Source organism: Pleurodeles waltl, chromosome 8 (assembly GCF_031143425.1).
Source record: "Pleurodeles waltl isolate 20211129_DDA chromosome 8, aPleWal1.hap1.20221129, whole genome shotgun sequence".
Classification (NCBI taxonomy): domain Eukaryota; kingdom Metazoa; phylum Chordata; class Amphibia; order Caudata; family Salamandridae; genus Pleurodeles; species Pleurodeles waltl.
The window spans coordinates 882,558,894-882,581,789 of record NC_090447.1 but is presented as its reverse complement, the minus strand read 5'-3'; the positions used below and the strand labels follow the sequence as shown (position 1 = coordinate 882,581,789).

Sequence of the window (22,896 nt, the reverse complement as noted above, 5' to 3'; positions counted from 1 at the left end):
ACGATTTAGACAATGTAATGGTATTTGTTTTACTGGTCAGGAACCGCAATGGCATTAAAAGAATAAAATTAAAATTAAAATAAAAGCAAAATACCTACCTCTACTTACCTGGAATGGTTTCCCCCATCCTGTGGGGACCCCCTGGTGTGGGTGGGGGTGTACCTGGGGCAGGCACCAGTGTGCTCTTTTCATGGTGTTTGACCATGGAAATGGGTCCACAGGCCCCCTAACTCCTGCCTAGACCCAGGCGTTAAATATTGCCGCTAAGCAGTCTTAGTGCCATTATTTAGTCCTACCTCCCTCCTGTGCACCATCTTTGCACAGGAGGATAAATAAGGCATTAGGGCCCTAGAGTCATTTTTTGGGCGGGAACGCCAACCTTGCATCTCATTGACACAAGCTAGGGTTCACACACTTAAACCATGACTATTATTATGACCGATATTTTAAATATAAATAAGGAGTTAAGTTTGCACTGAACTAGTGTTAAAAAAACTGGGCCTGAATCTCATGGGCTCACGGCCAGTCCTACCATGTGATAAATGGGAAAGGGGGGGATCTATGCCTATGGATGACTGACGGCTGGCCTCACGCAGGGATGCAGCCTAAATGCCCAAACCCATGACACCAGCAGCATCACTGGCCTGCAGTGATATCACTACAGACTCCCATGGCACAAAAAGGGAGTTAGCAAGGTAAGCCCTGCGTTGTGTGTCACATTGCAGAAAGTTGACTTACTGCCTGACTTCTGGCTCCTTGTTCAAAGTGAGGCAGGGCAGACAGCCTGGCACAAGCAGCACAGACTTAATTACATGCTCATGGATTTATTTAGCGATACAACCGTATCTCTCAATAAAATACATGTATTTAATATTTTTTGCAGTAGAGCAGTAGGAATTTCAGAAGGGCGCAGCCCCAGCGCCAGTGGCTGGCCGGCAGTTTTAGGAGGGAAGGGGCAAGGATTCCAGTCGAAAGTACCTGCCCCCAGTCCTGCATCAAAATTTGTTGTTCTCTGTAGCGCAGACGTTTTATGAAATTTTACAAACACCAATTGCAAACGTGATATTTCTTTTTCTTGCAAATCTGTATAATGAAACACACAATTTTGAATGTCTAGCTAACCCACGTTATGTGTGGCACCTTCAGCCTAACTACATTCTTCGTCATGAGCACTTTGGAATATTTAAAACATCAATTATATTAATTAAATTGTGGGCTTTATCCACTTGTAGATTACTACTTTTCTGGGGAAAAAGGTGATTTACTTCGAATTGGAAAAAACGTCTTGAAATGTTGAGAAAAACTAATTGTAGACTGGTATAGCAGCCAGATAAAGTGCTTTAAAAAAAACACAGGAAAAGTAAAATCAGTTTCTAAAAGCACCTAACGCTTCCTGTCACTTGTCTGTACCATAACCTCCATAGTTTCTAACCCACGTCACAATTTTTAATTGTTCAACTATCAATATACACTGACCATTTTACTGTGCGAAACATGGTTAGAGTTCCATTAAGCAATTATGACGGATTGCCATGTTTTGCAGAATTTAAGCATTAGAAGCCAAGGCCAACGAACAACAGCAGTGACCATTCTGTTGAATTCTAAAAAGTCTCTGATTGCTATAATAAATGTTAAAGTTACCTGTTTAGCAGCAGGGAGTCTGTGGGACGTTATTTAAAATTACTTTGGAGCACATCAGCAGGACGGGGGCCAAGGTTTTAATCACAGCTTCTTTGTTCTAACAAGCTATGTTATCCTGCACAAAACATATACATTCCCATAAGCTCAATTTTCTGGTCTTCCACCGCATGCCCTGCACAAGAAAGCATATTCATTGCATCGATCAATGTAAGCCTGCAGACAGTAGTCTCATTCAATAACGCTCTCACTTAAAGATAACATGGAACTCGCATGCCTGCCTATATTCGTTGGAGTAGATATACCAAAAGTAAAATGAGTGGATGAGTTACGCTCCCGGACACGGTAAGCTTGGGAAAGCTTGGAATCTCTGTACAAATACAGAATACATGCGGTACTTCCAGCTCGAAGTCGTCGTTTTTTTTCCAATCAGTTCGCCCCTTACCCGGTTAAATTCATGTTGTGAATTCTTAAGAGTACAAAACAGACTTCTGTGCTTACCGGGTCAAAATCCCAGGAAATCACCCCCCTTACTTTCCCACAAAAATAGAATAATCAGTCAATTGCGATGATTTTCTCTAGTCATGTCCTTTACATATATCTCTTATATTTATGAACGTGTTGTGAACGGGGCCAGGCAACATATTTCATATGAACAAGGCTGGTCCACCCATCCTTCCAAGTGCTGGTCAGTTACAAAAAGTCTTCAAAGGGGCCCCACGCTGAGAATTTTGTTTTCTTTGACCAGCAGCCCCTGCCCCCAGGCACTGGGAGCGCAGGAGCCTGCGCCGTGCGCGTGCCAACGGGGGGCTGGCTGTCAAAATTAGAACCTGCCTCGGTGACCCTGGACGAAACTGCGTCCCGGGCAGGAATTGCACAGGGCGGAGAGGGCAGAGGGGCTTCTGCAAGCGTGACAGGCTGCTGCGAGAGAAGGATGAGGGACACGACCGCCTGCCACTGCGAGGTAACAAGAAAATCACAGAGACCTACCTGCTGCGGGAGCTCGGTCCGGCGCCCTCTGCCGCTGCTCCGGAGCAGGAGAGAAGGAAGGAGGCAGCGCCCTCTCGCTGCCCAGCGTCCGCTCCCCACAGCCCGGCAGGGCTGGAGGAGTAGGCTTCTAGTCGCTGATCCCGGGGGAAAGCCCCGACTGGCTGCACACCGGCCGCGTGCTCCCCAGCTCACCTCCGATTCCGCAGCTCCAGCCACTCTCCAGTTTACCCGCCACAGAGTGTTTGGAGGGGGCGGGCCATAGATTTTTCAAGTGCGTTGCCGCGGGGGAGGGGAGTGCAAACTGACAAAGCCCGAGGCAGCGCCCACAGATATTGATTTAATGTCTACTTGTCCGTCGGACAAAATAGACATTAAATCTTATAGCCCGTTGTGACAATCAACATGGCTCGGGCGTCGGGCGATACGATTTCCCCCTCCCTGCTGATCTGTAAGTGCTGTGTCCTGTATGTGTGTGTGTGTGTAATATAATCGGAAACTGTCAGTCTGCTGAGGAGCATTCGGATTTGGGTAAAATATGCCTAGAACAAGGGAAATTAGTGTCTGTCTCAGAAATGTTGCTTTTCCTCTGTAAGGGAGTGGCTATAAAGCAATTTCCTAACAACGTTAAGCCCATCTTTACACCGTGAGAAAGATATTCTAAAAATTGAGAAAGTTATGAATGTTACCTCTCTATCCAGGAGTGAACGGCACAGTAAAATTTACTCCAAGATCAGACTTTGTCTCATAGAGTTACGCTGACCTCTGCCAACACTTCAATGTTGGGTTCTGTATTGTGAAAGACTGAACAAGTACAGTTTTTGGTGGAGGCAAGCCAGAAGAAAACCCATTCTCTTCAAAAAGAATATTAATGTGCAACTTTAAGCTTTCGGAACAACACTTAAAATATTCAAAACGCCTCTGCAACAATGTCCTTCACACAGAACCCAAGTAGTGGTGTTTAGCTGTAATGCAAATAAAAAAAAATCAAGCTTTATTACCACAAGCGTATTGTTCCAACTTTAAATCCTGGCGGTGGAGTGATCTGGGACTGCTTTGCAGCTCAGGATCTGGATGCCTTACTATCACACATTTTCTTCCAATATTATTCTTTGTATACCAGCACATTCAAGAGGAAAAAGAAGGAACAGTTCCCCCAAAAGGACCGGGATCCAACACACCAGTAAATCTACGACTGACTGGCAGAAACAGAAGACTCAGGATTTTGGAATAGTAGTGTCAGCCCAGGCCTCAACCCTTGCAATGGAGGCTAAAGGCAGATGTGCCTAAACTAATCCACTAAAAACAGTTCTAAGCAGGGCTGTAAGAAGTTGTCCCCAAATTTATTCCAGTGTGAGACATACTCTTAAACACTTTCTTCAGGTTACTGTTGCTAAAGGTGAATCCCATGATTACTAAACTACAGGGTGCACTTTTTTCTCAAGGCCACTGACTCATGGCTACTTTTTTTTTTTTTTTTTTTTTTTTATTGTGTCAAACTGAAATTAGGCCATGCTGGTGTCACATAAGGTTAGATTTATCAATGGTGACAATAAGATTAAAGGCTGCATAATCTAAACAAAAGATTGCCTTTTTCTGTAGAGAAAGAGACTATCCAGCATCTTGTGGTAGTTTTTCTTGATCTTTTAACTGTCATTTTTAGTTACTTTCAGGAGGATCCTAAGTACTTGGTCTTGGGTTAAAAGCTAATTGCAAGGAACAGTCTAAACTGAATCTATATCAGATCACTTCAGTTCTCAAGGTACTTTTTGTTGGCGGGGGCCCACACATCCCCTGGCAGTAGTTCGTACTGGTAACTACATGCATGGTTCCAATTAAGCTGCGTGGTTTGTATTATGTTGTGGTGCCTAAAGTGGCATTTGCCTGCTTTTGATACATCAAACTCGTATAGCCCAGAGCAAATGGTTACGTAATTTTCTGAAGAAGATTACGTACATTTGTTGGGGAGCTGAAGTGTAGACTCTAATTGGAGAGCTTAAAAGTTCTTGAACAAAAATATATTTACCTGAATTCCGACTTATTAGTTTCAAGAAAGCAAGAACTACAGATTACAATACTAAGCTGAGGGGGAGGAGCCAAGATGGCGACCGGGAAGGACGCTTGATTAAGCACTCCTCTCGGGCTCGCCACGTAAATATTTGCGGGGCGCCGCTGTCGCAGCCCTGTGGCGGGATCCGCTGCTGGGACCGCTCTCCCCTCGCTGACGGCTCCGGGCGCGATCGAGCGGCCGGGCAAAGGGGCTGCTGCGGAGCGGATCGGAGCCGGGAGCTGCGGCCGCCATTTTGCCGGCTGTGTCGGGCTGGATGCGGCCTTAAGGACTGGAAGAGAGGTGGGTGCGCGGAAGCGGCCCACCTCGCGAGGGCGATAAGCCCATATTTTGTTTCAATTCCGCCCTGGGTGCCCCCCCCCCCCCCCCCTCCCCCTCGTCCGCTTATCGGCTGCTGGAGTTTCCCCTCCCCCCCCCCCCCCCCCCCCTCCAACCAGGCGTGGGGGAGCTCCAAGGAGCAGCGGCGGTTTAACGGCGAGGACTGCAGGGACCCCGGGTGGATGTCCCCGCCGTGGCTGGAGACGAACAGAGAGACGCGCCTCCCCCTCCGCAAAAGGCCCTGTGGGACCACAACAACAGGCCAGGGGCGAATTTGTTTCATGAGCGGGTCGGGACCTGCTCCCTTGACTCCCCAGCTGCTACGCGTGGTCACGGGCCCTGTCGGGCAGCTGTGAGCTCGGCCACAGCAGACGCGCCCTCTCCTGGAGGCCGCTGGTGCCGTCTCCCCTTGGGGTGGGGTTCTGCGCCAGATTTGGAGGTCCTGACAGCGAGACGGACGTACGGCGTCTGCGGGGACCGCTGCGAAGGGAACTGGGAGTCACTGCCTTCGCCTTGCATCGACTACCCCCTCCTGCCCGCGAGGGGGGATGAAGGAAGGGAGACGAATCCTGTCGTGGGCCACTGGGGGTGCCTCCCTATCTCATAGCTGATGCCGTGGAGCGCCCGTCCCGGGAATCGTCTCTGGACCTGCAGCTGGATATCGAAGCCACCACAGACGTGGTTTGCGCAGGGTCGACCAGGATCAAGCTAAGCCATATCCTCTGTTAAATGGTGCCGACCTGCACCACAGGGTGGAACAGTGCTTAAAGAACTGTGCGAGCCCGTAACACACTAAGTGAACACACCTGGGAAAACCACTCCTCTACTTCACACCGAAAGAGGACCTAGAGCCTGGAGCTGGCTGCTGACCGGGGGCTCGAGGCACGCACGTGCACCCAGCGACGAGAGGTACTAGACCGCCTGAATAAGATCTCATTAAGAGAACTACCAGCAGGGCCGAAACCTCAAAAACTGAAATCTGCACTGGCGTGGCCCCGCGGGGACATATACGCCCTCCTCGCTTGCAGGGCCCAGAGAAAGTAGGTGAGCGCGTGATTCTAGGAGGAATCAGGCCGCAACAGATAAGTCAAAATGGCCGGAAGGCTCAAATCAGCTAAAAAACAGGATCGGAACACGCTAGGCCAGGCACCCGGAGATCAACAGCATACGCCCTCTCTGCAGTTGTTGGGAGTCCACGCTCATGTCACGTTCCTCGCAATTCGAGAAAATACTACAAGCAATCATGGACACTAAAACCTCACTGGAGACCAGGATAGACACGGTATCGCAAGACCTGAACATCCTCAGAGTAGACCATGGCAAACTATCTGATAAAGTGAAGACAACGGAGGCGGTGCTAAGTGAACTGGCCCCCACAGTAGCGGATAACCAAAAACAAATTCTCCGTCTAGATGCAGAAGTAAAGTCACTGCTGAGCAGAGGAGGCTGAGGGCAGATCCCGTCGCAACAACATAGGTTTTCTTGGTTTTCCTGAAAAATCACTGGATCAAAGCTCAGAGCTCCTGCTGGAACACTGGCTAATTAAAGAGGTCCTGAATGGAACCCCATCCAAATTCTTCTCAGTGGAAAGAGCATATAGAACCCCCGGCACCGGGCCAACCTCCGAGACCGCTGATAGCTAGGTTTCTAAACTTCAGGGACCGGGATACAATACTCCAACAGTTCCGCAGCAAAGGCCCATACAGGTATGAGGACTCGACTGTTTATGCTTATCCAGACTTCACTCAGGAAGTGCAAAGGCAACGCAACTCCTTCACCCAAGTAAAACAACGCCTCCGGGAGTATGACATAAAATACGCATTAATGCTCCCCGCTAAATTACGTGTAACAGATGAGCGCATTCATGTGTTCACCTCACCGGAAGATGCCTGGACGTGGATGCATGCCAAAGGCATCGCCCAACCCCGTGAGGCAGCCGGTACCGACGAGAACTGGTCAACGACGAAACCTAGGAAACGATCCAAGAGGCACGCCAGAGGTCAACCCACGGTGGAACAGGCTGCAGAGGAGAGAGCCAGGGCCCTTAAAGAAACCCCCCTACTAACTCAGAATTCCTTTGAGACGCTCAGGACCCAGCCAGTGGAAGGCTCGGAATCGGACTCTGTCAGCTCGGACTCTACATTAACGGAGGCATTGAGGGGCCCGGAGCTCACCCCCAGGTCCGCAGACACACTCTGAACAAACACTACTGAACTATCCCCCCAAGGGGGACCAACCGCCACGGCCGGAGTACAGAACTGAACTTTGCTACTTCCTCCTGAAGTGGGTGGTAACATCACCTGAACTTATGTATCCTTGCACGTTTGCTCCTGGAAATAACTCCTTTATTCTTATTGTGCGCGGCGTGGGGCAGGGGGGCGGATGGCTGTGCCCTGGGAGTGCCCCAAGCCAATTGCGGACCGTGTCTGCAGAAGGATGCGAGCCCCTAAAATGAGCCGCATCCGGATAGTATTATTGCTCCCCGCAGATATCCATACGGATACACCTTAGCACGCACCTAAAATGGGTGTGTAGCCTGTTGCAAGCTCACAGTTGGGGTTGGGATCCAGTTGGGGAGGGAAAGAGGGTAACTATTAGTTTGTGCACTACCGGTCTGCTCACAACACTGGATAAGCGCCCGGAGGCGAGGGGCCCGCACGCGGGGTGACGGGGGCGGAGGAGACCCAATGGGCCTTCCCGGGATCCGGGGAGCAAGACATGCACTCACAAATTGAATATGGCCCAATCCACAACCCATAGCACATACAAATATGACAGTCACTTGGAACATCAGGGGACTGGGGACTCCGGGGAAAAAGGTCCAGGGTGCACACACGACTCAAACGCCATGGCACACATATTGCAATACTACAAGAGACTCACCTGCGGGACCCAGACCTGCTGGATCTACGCAGTAAATGGGGAGGTCAGATTGTGGGCACATCCTATTCAACCTTCACGAGGGGGGTACTCATATGGATAGCAGGGAATGTCCCTTTTATCCAAACATCACACAAGATAGATCACGAGGGCAGGTATGTGGTAGTGGAGGGTAAGCTGGACGGCAAACAATTGTCAATTATAGGGGTATACGCTCCCAATAGCGCACTGCCTGAGTTCCTGAGCACACTCACTCCTGCTTTATTAACGAACCCCGAAACACCCGCCATATGGGGAGGTGACTTCAATTGCACGCCAGATCCAGCATTGGACAGGTCAAATCCCCCCACATATTCAACAGTCATCAGACACCTCAGCCGCCCATTATCGATATGGGCTAGTAACATGAGCCTTCATGACATATGGCGCATGAAACACCCACGACACAGGGAATATTCATTTTATTCAGCACCACATAAGGTACACACCAGGATAGACTTGATGTGGGGCACCCAGGAGCTCTGCACAGGGACCAGTAGAATAGAATACCTAGCCAAGACACTATCAGATCACTCACCGCTTAAAATAGTTTTGGACTGGGGCAGGAAGCGCCAGCCTATCCCAACGTGGAGGCTACAAGCGGAAGCCTTACACGACCCTGCGTTTACAGACTCACTGAGAACCGCGCTGAAACAGTATTGGGAATTAAACACTGGCACCACAAAACTAAGAGCAATGGAGTGGGACGCACACAAAGTGGTGATCCGTGGACATTGTATTTCCACTACATGGGGGGTGAGGCGCACACTCCATGCAGAGGTTAGCAAGCTGGAGAAGAAATTAAGAGCACTAGAAAACGCAGTTGCCCGCAATGAAATGCCATACACGGCCCTGAAGGAAACGCGCGCAGAACATGCAAAGGCTGATGCTACATTACGCCTTCACGATCACGAACACCACGTGGCTAGGCTACAGTCGGAAGGCGACAGATCTGGTAGGCTGCTCGCATGGCTGCTTCGGGAGGACCGGCGGTGCCCTCCGATCAGGGCGATAGGAGCAGGCGCAATAGCTACCACGCAGGTAAAAATAAATGATGCGTTTAGGGAATATTATACACCAAAAGCACATCATGTACCATCCAACAACTTGAGTCCTTTCTAGCAGATTCTCCCCTGCCCCAACTAATGCATGTTGACAGAGAGACACTAGAAGCCCCCATCACATTAGGGGAACTTAATAAGGCTCTTGAACAACTACCTAGGAATAAAGCCCCAGGGACAGATGGCCTGCCGTCAGAATACTACTCCACTTTCGCGACACACCTTAACACACATCTCCTAAAAACGTTCGAAGAAGCAGGGACCAATGGTATCCTGCCTCCCTCAATGAGAGAGGCAATGATGGTGGACCTTCCAAAGCAGGGGCGTGACCCCACTGACGTCAGGTCTTACAGACCTCTCTCACTGTTGAACCTAGACTGTAAGATACTTGGCAAAATCCTGGCTAACAGACTAGCTCCCTACATGCATATCCTGGTACACGATGACCAGAATGGATTCATCCCGAAACGTAACACCTTCCTAAATATTCGGAGGCTGCTCAGTGTGATGGGTGACACCCCCCCCCCGACCGCACTCAAGGAGGTGGTGATATCGCTCGACATAGAAAAAGCGTTTGATACATTAGAATGGGACTTCCTGTTTGCCACTATGCAGTTACTGGGTATCGGTCCAAAATTCACAAACTGGGTACGAATTCTGTACACTTTCGCCACAGGCTAGGGTGAAGACGGGAGGAGTAATATCAGAAAGCTTTCCGATTAACAGGGGAACAAGACAGGGCTGCCCCCTCTCCCCCCTCCTATTTGCCTTAGCGATGGAACCACTAGCTGCACGCGTCCGGGCCAAAAAAGAAGAATGGGGGGTGTCAAGGAACGGCACTCTCCACTCCATATCATTATACGCAGATGATGCCCTGATATACATACGCAGAGTGGAGGAGTTGCTGCCCCCAGTGATGTCGCTGCTGGCTGAGTTCGGAAGGGTATCTGGTCTGATAGTTAATTGGGGGAAATCCTGCATATTCCCACTAACCAGCTGGCCTCCTGCGAGGCAAGAAAGTGCCCCACCAGGCCACCTAAAATGGTACTTCGACACATTTAAATACCTAGGAATCAACGTATACCACAGGGCGGAAGATCTAAGGGATGGAAATCTGGGGAAAGCGGTGTCCTCTGTTAAGAGTTCAATACGCTTCTGGAATAAATTACCACTCTCACCACTGGGTAAAGTAGCTTTAGCAAACATGCTATTACCTAGACTGCTGTACTATTTTGCGGCCCTACCAATCATTATCCCCAAAAGCTTTTTCGTCGGCTTGAACTCCATCCTGCTACAACTGGTGTGGGGAGAGGGCAGAAGGCGGGTTGCACTTACCACGCTGCATCATCCGGTAGCAATGGGTGGACTGGGCGCCCCAAACTTTGAGCTCTATTCTGTGGCCCCACAGCTGCAGTGGATCCTAAATTGGCTCCATAGACCTAGCTCGGCAGAAACTATATGGTTGCAATCCCGACTCCAAGGCGCTCCCATACTAGTTTGGTTGTTGGATAAGCAGACTAAAAGCACATGCACAAACCCGCTGATGATAGTGGCACACATATACTGGAAGAAGTATATCCAAAAGGGAGTTAAAAAACTACCCTACTCACCACTCCCGCTGGATAGGCTCCCCGGATGGGTGGAAGCCGGCTCATATTCACCTACAACTTGGATAGACGCGGGTATAGGTGCAGTAGGAGACTGTTTTGAGGAAGGGAAATTAATGACCTTCGAAGCTATACAGGCCCTTACAGAGATCAATCCGGGGCAATTCTTGGCATATCACGCGATATGCCATGCAATCGGGAAAACGTGGACATCTGGCGACGTAGAGCCTGATATCTCAGTCACCCTGCATCACATGCTGAACTGGGACCCCCAAGGAAAAGCAGTCTCAAACCTTTATAAACTTCTGAACAGATCCCCGGAAGATAACCTGCAGAAAGCTAGGGAGAGGTGGAACACCGTATTGCCCATTCCGATCTCAGGGACAGATTGGCCAAAAGCTCTGTGCCACACACGTGAGGTCTCAAGAAACCCCAGATTCCGATATACACAGTTCAATTACCTACATCAGACATACCTGGCGCCAGCCAGGATTAAACGCATGTTCCCCGGGTCGGACCCAGCCTGTCCCAGATGTAAAACACCAGCAGCACAGTTCTATCACATGGTCTGGGAGTGCCCGCGGTTACGGGGGGAATGGGAAGGGGTGGTCACAGCCTTAGCGGAAATCACGGGGCTCAACCTGGACACAAATCCCAAATCCTGTCTACTCGGATTAAGGACAAGGACGAAAAGAAATAAACACTTGCACAGGTTTGTAGATCTAGCGTATGTAATGTACAAAAGATTGATAGCAACGACCTGGAAGGCTCGCAACGCGCCTGACTTAAAAGTCTGGCTTGCTCTTACGGTACGTTGGGCTCGAGCTGAGCATCAGGTATTAACAAACTTAGCTCGTAGGGGACTGCGACAGGCGGGCTGCGAGGCCTGGGGCGTCTTAGTGTCTAGCCTAGAAGCCAAAAATTATGAAAGACCCCCCTGAATCACAGATCGCTGTATCCACCTTGAAGGCTGCGGGCCCCGCCCCCGGCAGAAAGGCAATACTACACTTGGGGACGCATACATATCCATCAATGCCTCGCCAACACTGATAGCTTAGCAGCCCATCCCCCCCCATGCAAGCATGCCACAGCACCAAAAGGCCTGCATACTCAACCAATAGACACCAGCGCTAAAATCTACTGTGCCATAGCCCTCCGCCTTGTCTTCCCCACCCCCCCCCCTGGTTTCCTCTGCCCCCGACCTCACCCGTGTGGACACGAGGGCCCCTGTCGCCAGTGGCAATAGAACCACATTGCAGCTGAAAGCTTTGCCCTACGGGGCGGCAACCCCAGTAGTGATGGGCAGAGTTAGCGGGCCGGGAAGTGCACACAAGTTCTTAGACGTTTGTTATATATATTGACCTTAATATGGGAGAGCCAGACGACAGACTGTAACCAATGACAATTTGCTATCAATAACTTTGTATGCTAGAAAATGTATGGCTTTCGTTTTGAAAAATCAATAAAAACATGTTAAAAAAAAAAAAAAAAATACAATACTAAGCTGACTATTGTAGATTTAGTTAATTACTGTCTCATGTGGTTTTATAAGTCTGCCTGTCTTCAACTTGTTGTGTCTAATGCATTTAACTTTCTGAGACTTGTGATCCCCATCGGATCTTGACTCCGGACTTTAGGGCAAGGCTATCTCTTACAGTAAACGTATTTAAACCGTTTGTTACACACCCACTAAAAATCAGTCCTTTTTGGTAGGTATTCGGTAGTATTTGATCCGCAGTTGATCTGTTCCATTCTGTCTTGTTGCTGAAGTGTATTTGAGATCTGATGTCCTTGGTACTCCACGGGTATAGTATCATACTGTGCCCTTGGAACCAGCCTTCCGCATGTTGAGGCGGAGAAATGAGGTGGGGGATATAAACCCTGGCCCTGCTTCTTCACTGTATTGGCTTGGATGGTGCCTTGCATGTCTTGCCTAACTTCTTGCTCAAATGCAGCAGCACCTGGTGAGAAGTCGGGCATTGCAAAAATGGTTATCTGTAACTTAAATGCACGGTTTACGTTGCCATTGATAATATGTACGGCTGCACATATTGTGATCCTTTATTGACTCTTCAGTTTTTTGCTCTTAGTTATTGTTTGCCTAAACGGCACCTTAGTCCATGGTAGTTGAAAAGGCAACAGTAATACTTTCTTAATTTCCCCTCAGGAAACGTACGAGACCATCCCAGGCCCTTCCAAGATCACATTCCTTTTACAAGCCATCAGGAATGTTGCTGCTGCTGAAGAGGTATGTTTTTAAAAAATGTTACTTTGCAACTTCCCTGCATGTTTTTCTAGGACTGCCGGGAATAAGTGAAAGCACGCAAGGGTGGTTCTTTCCTACTGTAACTTATGTTATATAACAGCTTGTTGAAAGGGTTTACGTTGCCCATTGGGATGTTGCTATATTCATCAAAACGAAGTCTGAATGCCTTGTAAATGTTTTGATATCAAGGCCAAAAGTTGTTTATTTTTTGAGTTTGCTCAGTCTTTCAGTACCACACTGATTAATTCTTTGTGCTTCAGATACTTTGACTAAATCCTGTGCATTTGTTCTTTTGAGTTTTGGGGTTTGTGACGGAATCATTTTTTACCCGTTTATCTAAAAAAAAATAATGTGGGATTGTGTATTCATTTGGGCACTAAACTTGGATGTTAAAGCTGATTTTGTTTTCTATCTGAAAATTCACCGTCTTACACGAGTTTAGTGTTTGTTTATGGAGCGTGAACCTCTCGGGTAAGAGTGTGATACAGAAGTTATCAGACACTGTATGTAGTCACTACAGTGGATGGAGATGCTATAAATCATTGCTTTGCCGGGTATGCTATGAAAAGACCTCTATTTCGTTAGTGTTATCACATCCTAATATGTATTTAATTCAACGAAAAAAAATAAGCTGACTAGATTGTTTAGAGCTTTAGTTCTGCCTGAGGCAGGTAGGCAATGTGGAAGACATTGGATATGGCAAGGAGTTGTAGAGTTATCTATTTTTGGTTTGAGATTTTTGAATGATTGGTTTTGGAGCTAGCCATCAAAATAGATAAACATATATGGATCCTCAGTGGTGGACTTTCTCTGTCTGCACTATGGTGACTTAATGGCTGAAGATTCTTTGTTTGTTATGCACTCCTAGAACATTCTATTCCTTGAATAGGTCACAAAGCCAATGTCTCTTAACGATTCATTCGGTTGGGGATCCATTTCCCTACAACCCTAGTATTGTGCCAACTCTCTTTGCAACTAACAGGCCAATCCTAATAAAAGTGAGTGCAGCTCAGACCACCCATCTTCTGCAGTAAGATCATTTTTGGATCAACTTGTAGATTCCTGCCAGCTACTCTAATCAGATTAATGATCTGTTGCCAATAGGCCCTACCAACGAACACTTCCAAACAGTAGGACTGAAAATGCCACGAGCAATGCACATCTCAAAGTGACTTAAAATTCTCTTTCTATCTACTCTTTAATAAAAACAAGAAAAGGTGATTTTGTAAGTGGTGACAAAAAAAGTGATGTCTTAATATAGTCAGGAAGGGACTGTCAACGTTGCAGTGTAGCAGAAAGTTTGGTTATGTTTTCACCGGTTTGATTTTGTAGCTTTCCATTAGTTTGCTGATAAAGAACACATGGTAGTTCTTGAGCTGAATAAATGGAATACATTTTAGTAGCTTAATTTCCCTTTAGTTAGGAGCTTTTGTATATTGACTAGCAGGTTACGGTCTTAAGTAATTGTGATCAGCCATTTTGAGTGTTCAGATATAATTGTTCTTTTGTAAGACAAAAGTGTTACCTTATGTTCAATGAGCTATTGACATGCCTTTTACCCTAAATTTGTTATAATTGATTGGTGTATAAAAGCCATTAAACCAGTTGTGCCAAATTAAAATCTTCTTGTACCATTCATGCAGATTTCTTTAATTTAGAAAGTATAACTTATTCCGTCACTGGGTTAAGAGACCACCCCTTTCCCCCGCATAAAGTGTTAATTGCAGAAAGTGGTAAAGAGGACCATGTCATACATTTTATTGTTCTATGTAGCTCAGTGTTATCTCAGGTCGTGCCCCCTCCCCCCAGGACTTACTTGGACTATATTTCTACCCTTGTAGGCCCTTGCTGGCCTGGCTCCCTCCCACCCTTGCTCAAGAATCTACTTCAGCTTCATGCTCAAACTCAAGCTACTCTGCTCTTTTATGCAAATGGTTTGCCTTTCTTCCACTCTTGGCTCTTTTGCCACTCCATGCTCTTTTGCACACTCTGCCCATTGCTGTACTCTTGCCCTTTTTCTCACTCTGTGCTTCTTTTGACTCTTTGCTCTTTTTAGTACTCTAATTGTTGCACTTTTGCTCTTTCACTCTGTTATACTTTCGCTTTTGTTGCCCTTCTTTTTCCTTGTGCCTTATTGCTCTTCAATCTCCTGGTGGTCCGTTTTCCTGCCCCTGCCCTCCTCCCTTCTTCCCATGCAGTCTGTTCCTTTCCAGCGCTCCTGCTGAAACCCTGCCCACTGTCTCCTTTGCTCCTCCCTAGAACCTTCATAATGGTTTCCAGTGCAAATGTGCTGCTGGTGTGCCGAAGGCAATCCTTCAGCACCTGTACCAAACCCAGCCTCTCAATTCCTTGCCCTTCTGCCTCCTACTCTATTCTATGAATGTTTTTTGATTGCTCAACCCGGGACATCGATTTCCCCATGCTGCTGTCGCATTGCATGACCTGAGCTTTCACTTGCACCCACTACCACTTTGTATGCCGTATCTCACCCACAAACAGCTTCACACAGAATACCTACCAACTCACCCTGAGACAATCATGCATACTCAACACCCGCTCACTCAGCAAACATTCCATGGAAATCTGCAACATCCTGGTTGATGATTCCCAGGACTGCCTCTTCATAATAGATAAAAGTAATCTAAGGTCCTGCCCTCCACTGCATCTGCTCTGTTCACAGAGGAAAAACAACCAGCCGGAAGCCACAAACCTAATCAGTGTAGTCCACTAAGGACCCTCCCTTAGTATGATCTTATGTAACATCTACATGACCCAATCAGATCACACTGCATCAACATACTTTCCTACCCAGACAACACCCAACTGAGTCTCTCTTAACAAAAAAAAACTTGGCCCACCTGCATGACCTTGGTGGCTACCTTGATGAGATCCAGTTGCCTCAAACTCAACACAGACAAAACTCAAGTGCTTCTCTTTAGAAGGAAACCTCTGGGTTGCTACCTGGTGGCAATCAGACCTCAGCCACACACCTGTGCTCACTAGCCACGCCAGAACTTCGTAATCGTACTGGGAGACAAGCTCGACATGACAGCCCAGGTAAATGTAGTGACCGCTACCTGTTTCTTCACCCTGAGGATGCTGCGAAAGATTCTCAAGTGGCTACCAGAGTACACTAAGAAAATTCACACATCCTGATTACCAGCAACCTTGAATACAGCAACACACAGTGCAGGAATCGCCAGGAAGCCCCTGAACAGACTCCAAGCCATCCAAAACGCTGCACCAGGACTTATCCTCAAACTGCCTCCCACACCTCCACTGGCTTACCATATAAAATGTGCTCAGTTCAAACTTCTAGCACACAAAGCTCTACACAACATTGGTCCAACCTACTTCAACAGCCGCATACACTTTCACCTACCACCAGGCACCTTCTCTCAGCCATACTTTCACCAGCACACGTACCCTGCATCTAGAAAACCAAAGTAGGCCTGCTTAATCTTATTCCCCCCCCCCCCCCCCCCCCCCCCCCAAGCATGGAATGACCTCCCACATATTAGTCTCATTTTTCGAGTCCCACAAGAAGCTCAAGACCTGGCTTTTCTAATAAACTTACCAGGGAGTCACCCACCTACACACTTGCAAACATGTGGATACCCTCATGGGTGATTAGCATGCTATACAAAAAGACGTAACATAACGGGGTTCCAGAACTCTGTACATGTGCTAATCAATTGTTCTAGAATGCTTGCTACCAGAATATGCCCTTGAAATTGTATTTAAAAAAAGAAAAAGCCAAATGAATCATCTAGAACATTGGACTTGATTCAAATGGCTTTGAACAGCTTATTCTGCTGTGAACATGTCAGTCTGGAATATGGCTCAGTAAAGACATAGGTTTTAGTGCCAACGTGTGATATATGTATTTTGTGTCTCGTTTTTTGTCCACAGGCTAGACAAATGGCTGCCGTCCTTTTGCGGCGGTTGCTGTCCTCTTCTTTCGAGGAGGTATACCCTGCTCTTCCACCTGATGTCCAGAATGCCATCAAAAGTGAACTGATAGCAGTCATTCAGGCCGAAACACAAACTAGCATTAGGAAAAAAGTCTGCGACATTGCAGCTGAACTTGCCCGTAACTTAATAGGTAATGTATGCAGTATAAATATATCATTCTTCTCACATGAGTTGTAGTTTGCTGTTTATGCAGTCACTGTGATATAAAGTCTAAACTTTCGATTTAAAGTTAAAATTTTAGAAGCTCTCCATTTTTTATGTGCTTTATGGTGATATTGGCTTGCCTGAAACTTGGCATGTAATTAAATAACAGCGTTCGACTTGAACCTACGGTATGGTGGGATTATAATCCGTGTCCCTCCTTATTGGTCCTGAATCTTTGGATTTTATTTCTCTGGTCTGTATGGATCAAAAACAAGAGAAAGGCGAACAGTAACCAGAAAAACAGCAAATAAAATAAAACATTTATCTAGTACATCTTACTTCCCCCCCCCCCCCCCCCACCCCACCCCACAAAACAAGTGTATAGCTGGAATTACACAGGCAGCTATAACTCTATTGCAATATGTATTTGTTTACATAACACAAGTCTTGATGTTTTTTGCAAAACATTTGCTACTGTACAATTTATGTGCCACTGTGATGGAAGCCAGTCGTCGGCTAGCAGTGTATTTTTTTTTTTTTGTAGAGTTTGGAGTATTTACCCTTTCTTACTTTGTATTTTTAGCCTGGTCTACATTAAGTTTTTAAAAAATGAGACTTTGACTAATGCAATGTAGACATCCTTGACTTGATCTGAAAAGTATTTAATGCAATGTAGGTTGCTTAGCTGGTGTGCAATAGTGTGCTTACACATAGGCTCTGCTTTTAATAGTAGTGAATAAAAGGAGAAAGGCTGACCTGTGGGCAGGGAGTGGGGGTGTTTCTTTAAAGTAGGTGCTTAACTTGAAGGCTTTTTTTATTAAAACAAAGGGGTTATATTTAAGAGTGGTTATTTGGCAGAGGACTGCATAGCATTGTATGGGGAATGATGTGCTGCTATTCCTCACTCACCCAGCTGAGACTGGGCCTTGCCTAATCCACATCCTGCACACATTTGGTAGAGCTTCCGGGTTGAGGGTTAACTTTGACAGGTTAGTCCTGGTGCTCATATGGGGTGACCTCTAGAACAAGCTGTGGAATCCTCTGATCCCTATACGTCAATTAAGCTTTATATATCTTGATACTTGCATTTTGTGGACTTAACTGGAGTCCCAATCTTGGCCCCATGGTGAAGAAGGCACGTGGAGACATGCCTTGTTGGGATAAAACTCCCATTTGAATATTATGGGCCGAATAACCCTCTTTAAAATGATAATCCCCTCCTAGGTTGCTGTATGTCCTTCAGAATAACCCCCTCCCAATTCTGCAGAACTGGTTTGTTTCCCAAAGCAGCCATAGTATGTAAATTCATTTGGGCACATAAACCCCAAAGGGGGGTGGCTTTTGGTAAGTACCTGCTCTGTGTATGAAGGTAGGCTGGCTATGGCTGATGTCTGCCTCTATTACTGGCCATAAATGAATGGTTGCGGAGGACTCAACATATCAGCGTGGAGCTTTCCCTCCTTGACCTACACCAGATGGTGGGGGATCCTTTATGGTACACCCATCCCAGCTTCCCTTCCAGAAACTATTCAATTCAATTGGTCTTCCGGGTGTGGTGGGTTGTGCATAAGTGGATGGGTTAGAACCTTAGTCTCAGATTTGAGACTTCTTTGTGGGAGGGCAGTGGTTGGACTAAGTGACATCTCCAGAAGGCTTCCAGGGATGGGGCCGTATAGGGATCTCTCTCAGGAGATGTTTGGGAGCGTGATCCTGCTAGGACCTTTCAGGACCTTTGTGTGGACTTCCATATGCCTGCTTCATTTTTTTTTTTTTTTTTTTTTGTGACCAACAATTTTGACACACTCCTCGAATACAAACGAGAGCTGGAGGATGTTGCCAAACATATTCCACCCAAGGGCTGCCTCCTTATGGGCCATGTGGGGAATAGTGGTATCTCCCTGATTTACAAAACCTTAGTGTTGCACTCTCCAGACTTGATGGGCCCAGTGGCTGGACAAAGCTGATTGGAAGGATGCATGCATACACTGCCCCCCCCCCCCCCCACCCCCCCCCCCCCCCTAAAAATATCTGGCAATCTCAGCGAGAGACAATTTTTAAATTGTTCAGCACACCTAATTGTATTCCCCTCTGGTTGTGGAGGGTGGGAACTTGTCTCCCCAGAATGCGGTAGGTGCTGCAATCCCAGAGGGGACTCTTTCCATGTGATATGGCTGTATCCAGTTATCCCGGCCTACTGGAACAGCATGTTCATCTTGGCCCAGATAGTGGAGACACATATTGATGTAACACCTAGAATGGCATTGCTGGACATAATGAAGGATCTGGGGTGTCCCCACAGGGTTCAGGACACTGGTTGGGTATGCTGTGCTAAAATGGAAAAAACTACGTGTGATCCGGGGGCCTCCCCATAAATATGAGAAGGTTTTGTGGAAGTGGTGGTCTTACCCATGGACTAGATGGATAAAACAGGAGGGGTTTGAGTAACTCGATAGCCATGGAAATGTGTGTTTTTGGGTGGTGTCGAACTAACATTTGCAGATTGTGTATTCAGACCAAGCGACTGGCTGTATTACTTGTGGTGATAGGGGTAGTCCTAAAAATTATTTGAATTTTGTTGGATGTTGTCTGTTGTTGACTGGATTCATGGTGAAAACACTAAGTTGAACAATGGTCTCACCTGTCCAGCAGCAGCAGGTGCTAGAGTTCTCTTAAATCAGTGGATCGAAATTGAGGGTACTGGGAAGCGCCTGACTATGCTATATTTGTAAATGTAAAGTTTTTCCATTGTGATCAAGTTGCCTTCAGCTCCTAATGTTATGGTCCTGTTATCTGTGAGATTAGGAGCGGAAGTGCTTAGCCTTTCCCTTCACAGAAGTAGAATGGACCATGTGTAAGTCAAAAATGAATTAAAATACTTTCTTTAATGCTTAAACCATATCAGATGAAGTGTTGTTTGAGTACGAGAAGATGGCAGTTCTCAATTAGTTGCTGCCACCTTGATAAGATTCCTTGTGGGACTTTTCAGGTGTCAAAGAGAACTTAGTAAGCTTCTAAACCAAAATATCCATACCTTTTTAGACATTCCCCTTTGCAGTTGGTTAGCCTAGTGTGACTTTTTTTTTAAAATTTTTTTTTTTTTAAAACCTGCCTCAAATAAGAGCAGAAATTAGTAAAGTCCTTTCCTTCTCATAGCACGTTGTAGGTTTATCATAGTTTTCCATATGCAGTGAAGAGTTTGCACACAAATTAAATGTGTTAGTAGCAGCCTTGTTGGATTTTGTAATTGGCAAGCTCCCTAAGCATACCCATTAGTATCCCTTCATTTGGCCTCGTTTTCTTGTTTGCAGTGCAGCTTTTCTGTAGGGTCTGGTGTGTGTGTGTGTTAACCCCCCCCCCCCCCCCAAACTAAATTTTAAAAATGAGCAGCAAATCCAGGGTGCCTAAGACTGGTAATATGAGCACAGACACACACTGGTGTTTGTTGAGCACAGATTTACATAAAGGTAACTGGTACCCTCCTTTTTGCGGGCTAGCTTTCCATTTTTTTTTTTTCCTGCAAAGTTTGATTCATTGTTTTACTTGAGGTGTGTTCTAACATCACAAGTGTCTTGAACCTAAATATAATAAAATTGTAAGTATAAATTAGAAACACAAGTGATGAATTGCTTTCTTAAATGTCAAATAGTGGTTGATATTCCTCAGTTCCAGAGGTAGTTCATTTCCACAGTTGGAGCCCAGTGTGCTGGACGGATCTAATGGTGAGAGGCCTTTGATTGTTCAAATAAAAATTATCGTTAATATTGTGTGGCATTTGAGTAAGGCAAAACTTTTGCTGGTACTTTGTTCTTCTGAAGTTGACGAGCAAACGCTGAAGTCCATTACCACTACAGTGTAATAGCTCCTTAAGCATGAAGGCACAAATCCTCCCACATTATCCATTGAACACCAACACCTTTGTAGGTAGGCCGAAGAACAACCCTTTTTTTGGCACAGTTTACAGCGATGTAAATTGTGACCATCTGTTACGTAATGAATGTGAGAAGTATCTTCTGAGTGCAAAGGATTAGAGGATGATGGAGCAGTGGATTGGTGATGGCAAAGGATAAAATATTTTAGACCTATTATGAAGACTAATTTTTTATTTTTGCTGACTCCCTCCATTAACCACCCACCCCATCCGTTCTTGCTGACAGATGAACCTAAAGGCTCTGGTTTGGGTGAGAGGGGCACTCCTTTCTAGACCAGCTTCCTTTTAACCTAGCTTTTAGGAGCTTCTCACTTTTGATGCTATGCCAACATAAAGCAGAAATTTCCCTACCATAGTTGCAGTTCAACAAAGATAGTGGCATGCCTCCTGATGGTTTAGAGTGTCTTCTACATTCACCTCAAATACATAAACATGTTGGTCCTTCAACTATTTTACAGTTTGTGTACTGACAACCGTGTTACCCAAGTTGTGGTGTGACTAAGGCACAGCCACACCCTTTCATCTTGACACTGTCCAGTTTGAATGAAAAATGTTGCAAAGTCTGCTTATCACTTTCTAGGTGATGAAACAACATCTTTGTCAAATCTGTTTTTCCAGCTGATAATGCAAGGCTTCCTGTAGGTTGATGGGGACATTTTCTCAAATGAGACTGCTTGTTCCCAGATGGGAGTTGAACAACTTGTGACTAAAGGTGAACTCTTTGTATCTTGTGCACTCAGATCAGCTGGAAATATAGGATTCCCCCATTGGTGGGCTATGTACAGAGATTTAAATTTGCATATCAATCATTGTGTTTTCTGGGGTTCAAGAATCCTCCCAATTAGGCTGAAATTACTTTACACAGTTGTATTTAAATAGCTCTCCTACTGCTTTAATACAATCCCTTGTTTCCTTGCCATTTGTGTTATGTAGCATGCAACAATCATGTTTTATCTCGGGCCAGTTATGTCGATGTTAGACCTGACATCCTTGGTGTGGTTCCCCCCCCTAACCTTTTGCCTTTAGACTTCCTGTTAGAAATGGGGTCTCTAGTTGGCAGTCAGTTTGAACCCTGTCCAAGTAGGGACCCTCACTCTACTCAGGATAGGGGAGATACCTGCTCAAATAACCCCTGCTCACCCCCTTGGTAGCTTGGCACGAGCCGTCAGGCCTATCTCAGAAGCAATGTGTAAAGCATTTGCACAGAAGATTCAGTAATGAATTAAAAACATTATAAAAGGACATTAAAATTATAGTTCCTTTAAGTCGATAGCTCCACCTGGTGCTATCATGGCGTCGTGATCAACAAAACCAACAGTTCAGGCCAGCTACAGTGTCGGGAAGACCTGCAAACAGTACCTTTTGGTATTACAGGGTGTCGTGATCCTTGTGGTTAGCTCCGGAGAGAGGCGTTGCAGTGTCTTTTCCAGAGTTGGTGCAGGAGTTGTCGTTCCCTTGAAGTCACATGCCTTGCAGATTGAACTCCCAGCTGATGAAGTCAGGAGCGCTGGCATGGATGGCGTGTGGGTTGTGGTGCGAAGTGGGACGAGGCAATGTGCAGTGCCCACAGGTCACGGTGCAGGCAGCAGCTCGGTAGTGGCATCGGTGAGACCAGGGCTGCAGTGTGAAGTGGGGCAGTGCACCATGCTATGTGACCAGGTTTATGGTGCAGGTAGCGTCGTTGCTGAAGCGCGGTCGTCAGTAAGACCAAGCCAGCAGTACAGGACTGGGATTCGTGACCCTCACAAGTGGTGTTCACAGGCCCTGGTGCAGGCAGGATGCCTGGTGAAAACACTGGAGTCGGTGGGGCTGGCATCGGTCGACTGGAGCTGTGGTGCGGGACGGGACTTTGTGTACCTCACGAGGGGTGGCCACAGTGCAGGCAGCGGCGCCAGTGTCTGCAGTGGCGGGGATTCCCAGGCTGCGGTATGAGCAGGCAATGCCAGAGTGCGGGGTCCACAGGTCATGGTGCGAGCAGCAGCTCA

General features: G+C 46.7%; 1 protein-coding gene across 1 annotated transcript in view; it reads left to right on the top strand.

The window, feature by feature from the left end:
• IPO5 (importin 5) overlaps positions 1-22,896 on the top strand; it is a 531,657-nt gene that overhangs the window by 10,027 nt on the left and 498,734 nt on the right. Inside the window, exons 2-3 of the mRNA XM_069205185.1 lie at positions 12,766-12,846; positions 16,777-16,969. Coding sequence (XP_069061286.1) covers positions 12,766-12,846; positions 16,777-16,969 — 274 coding nt within the window. The remainder of the gene's footprint in view (positions 1-12,765; positions 12,847-16,776; positions 16,970-22,896) is intronic.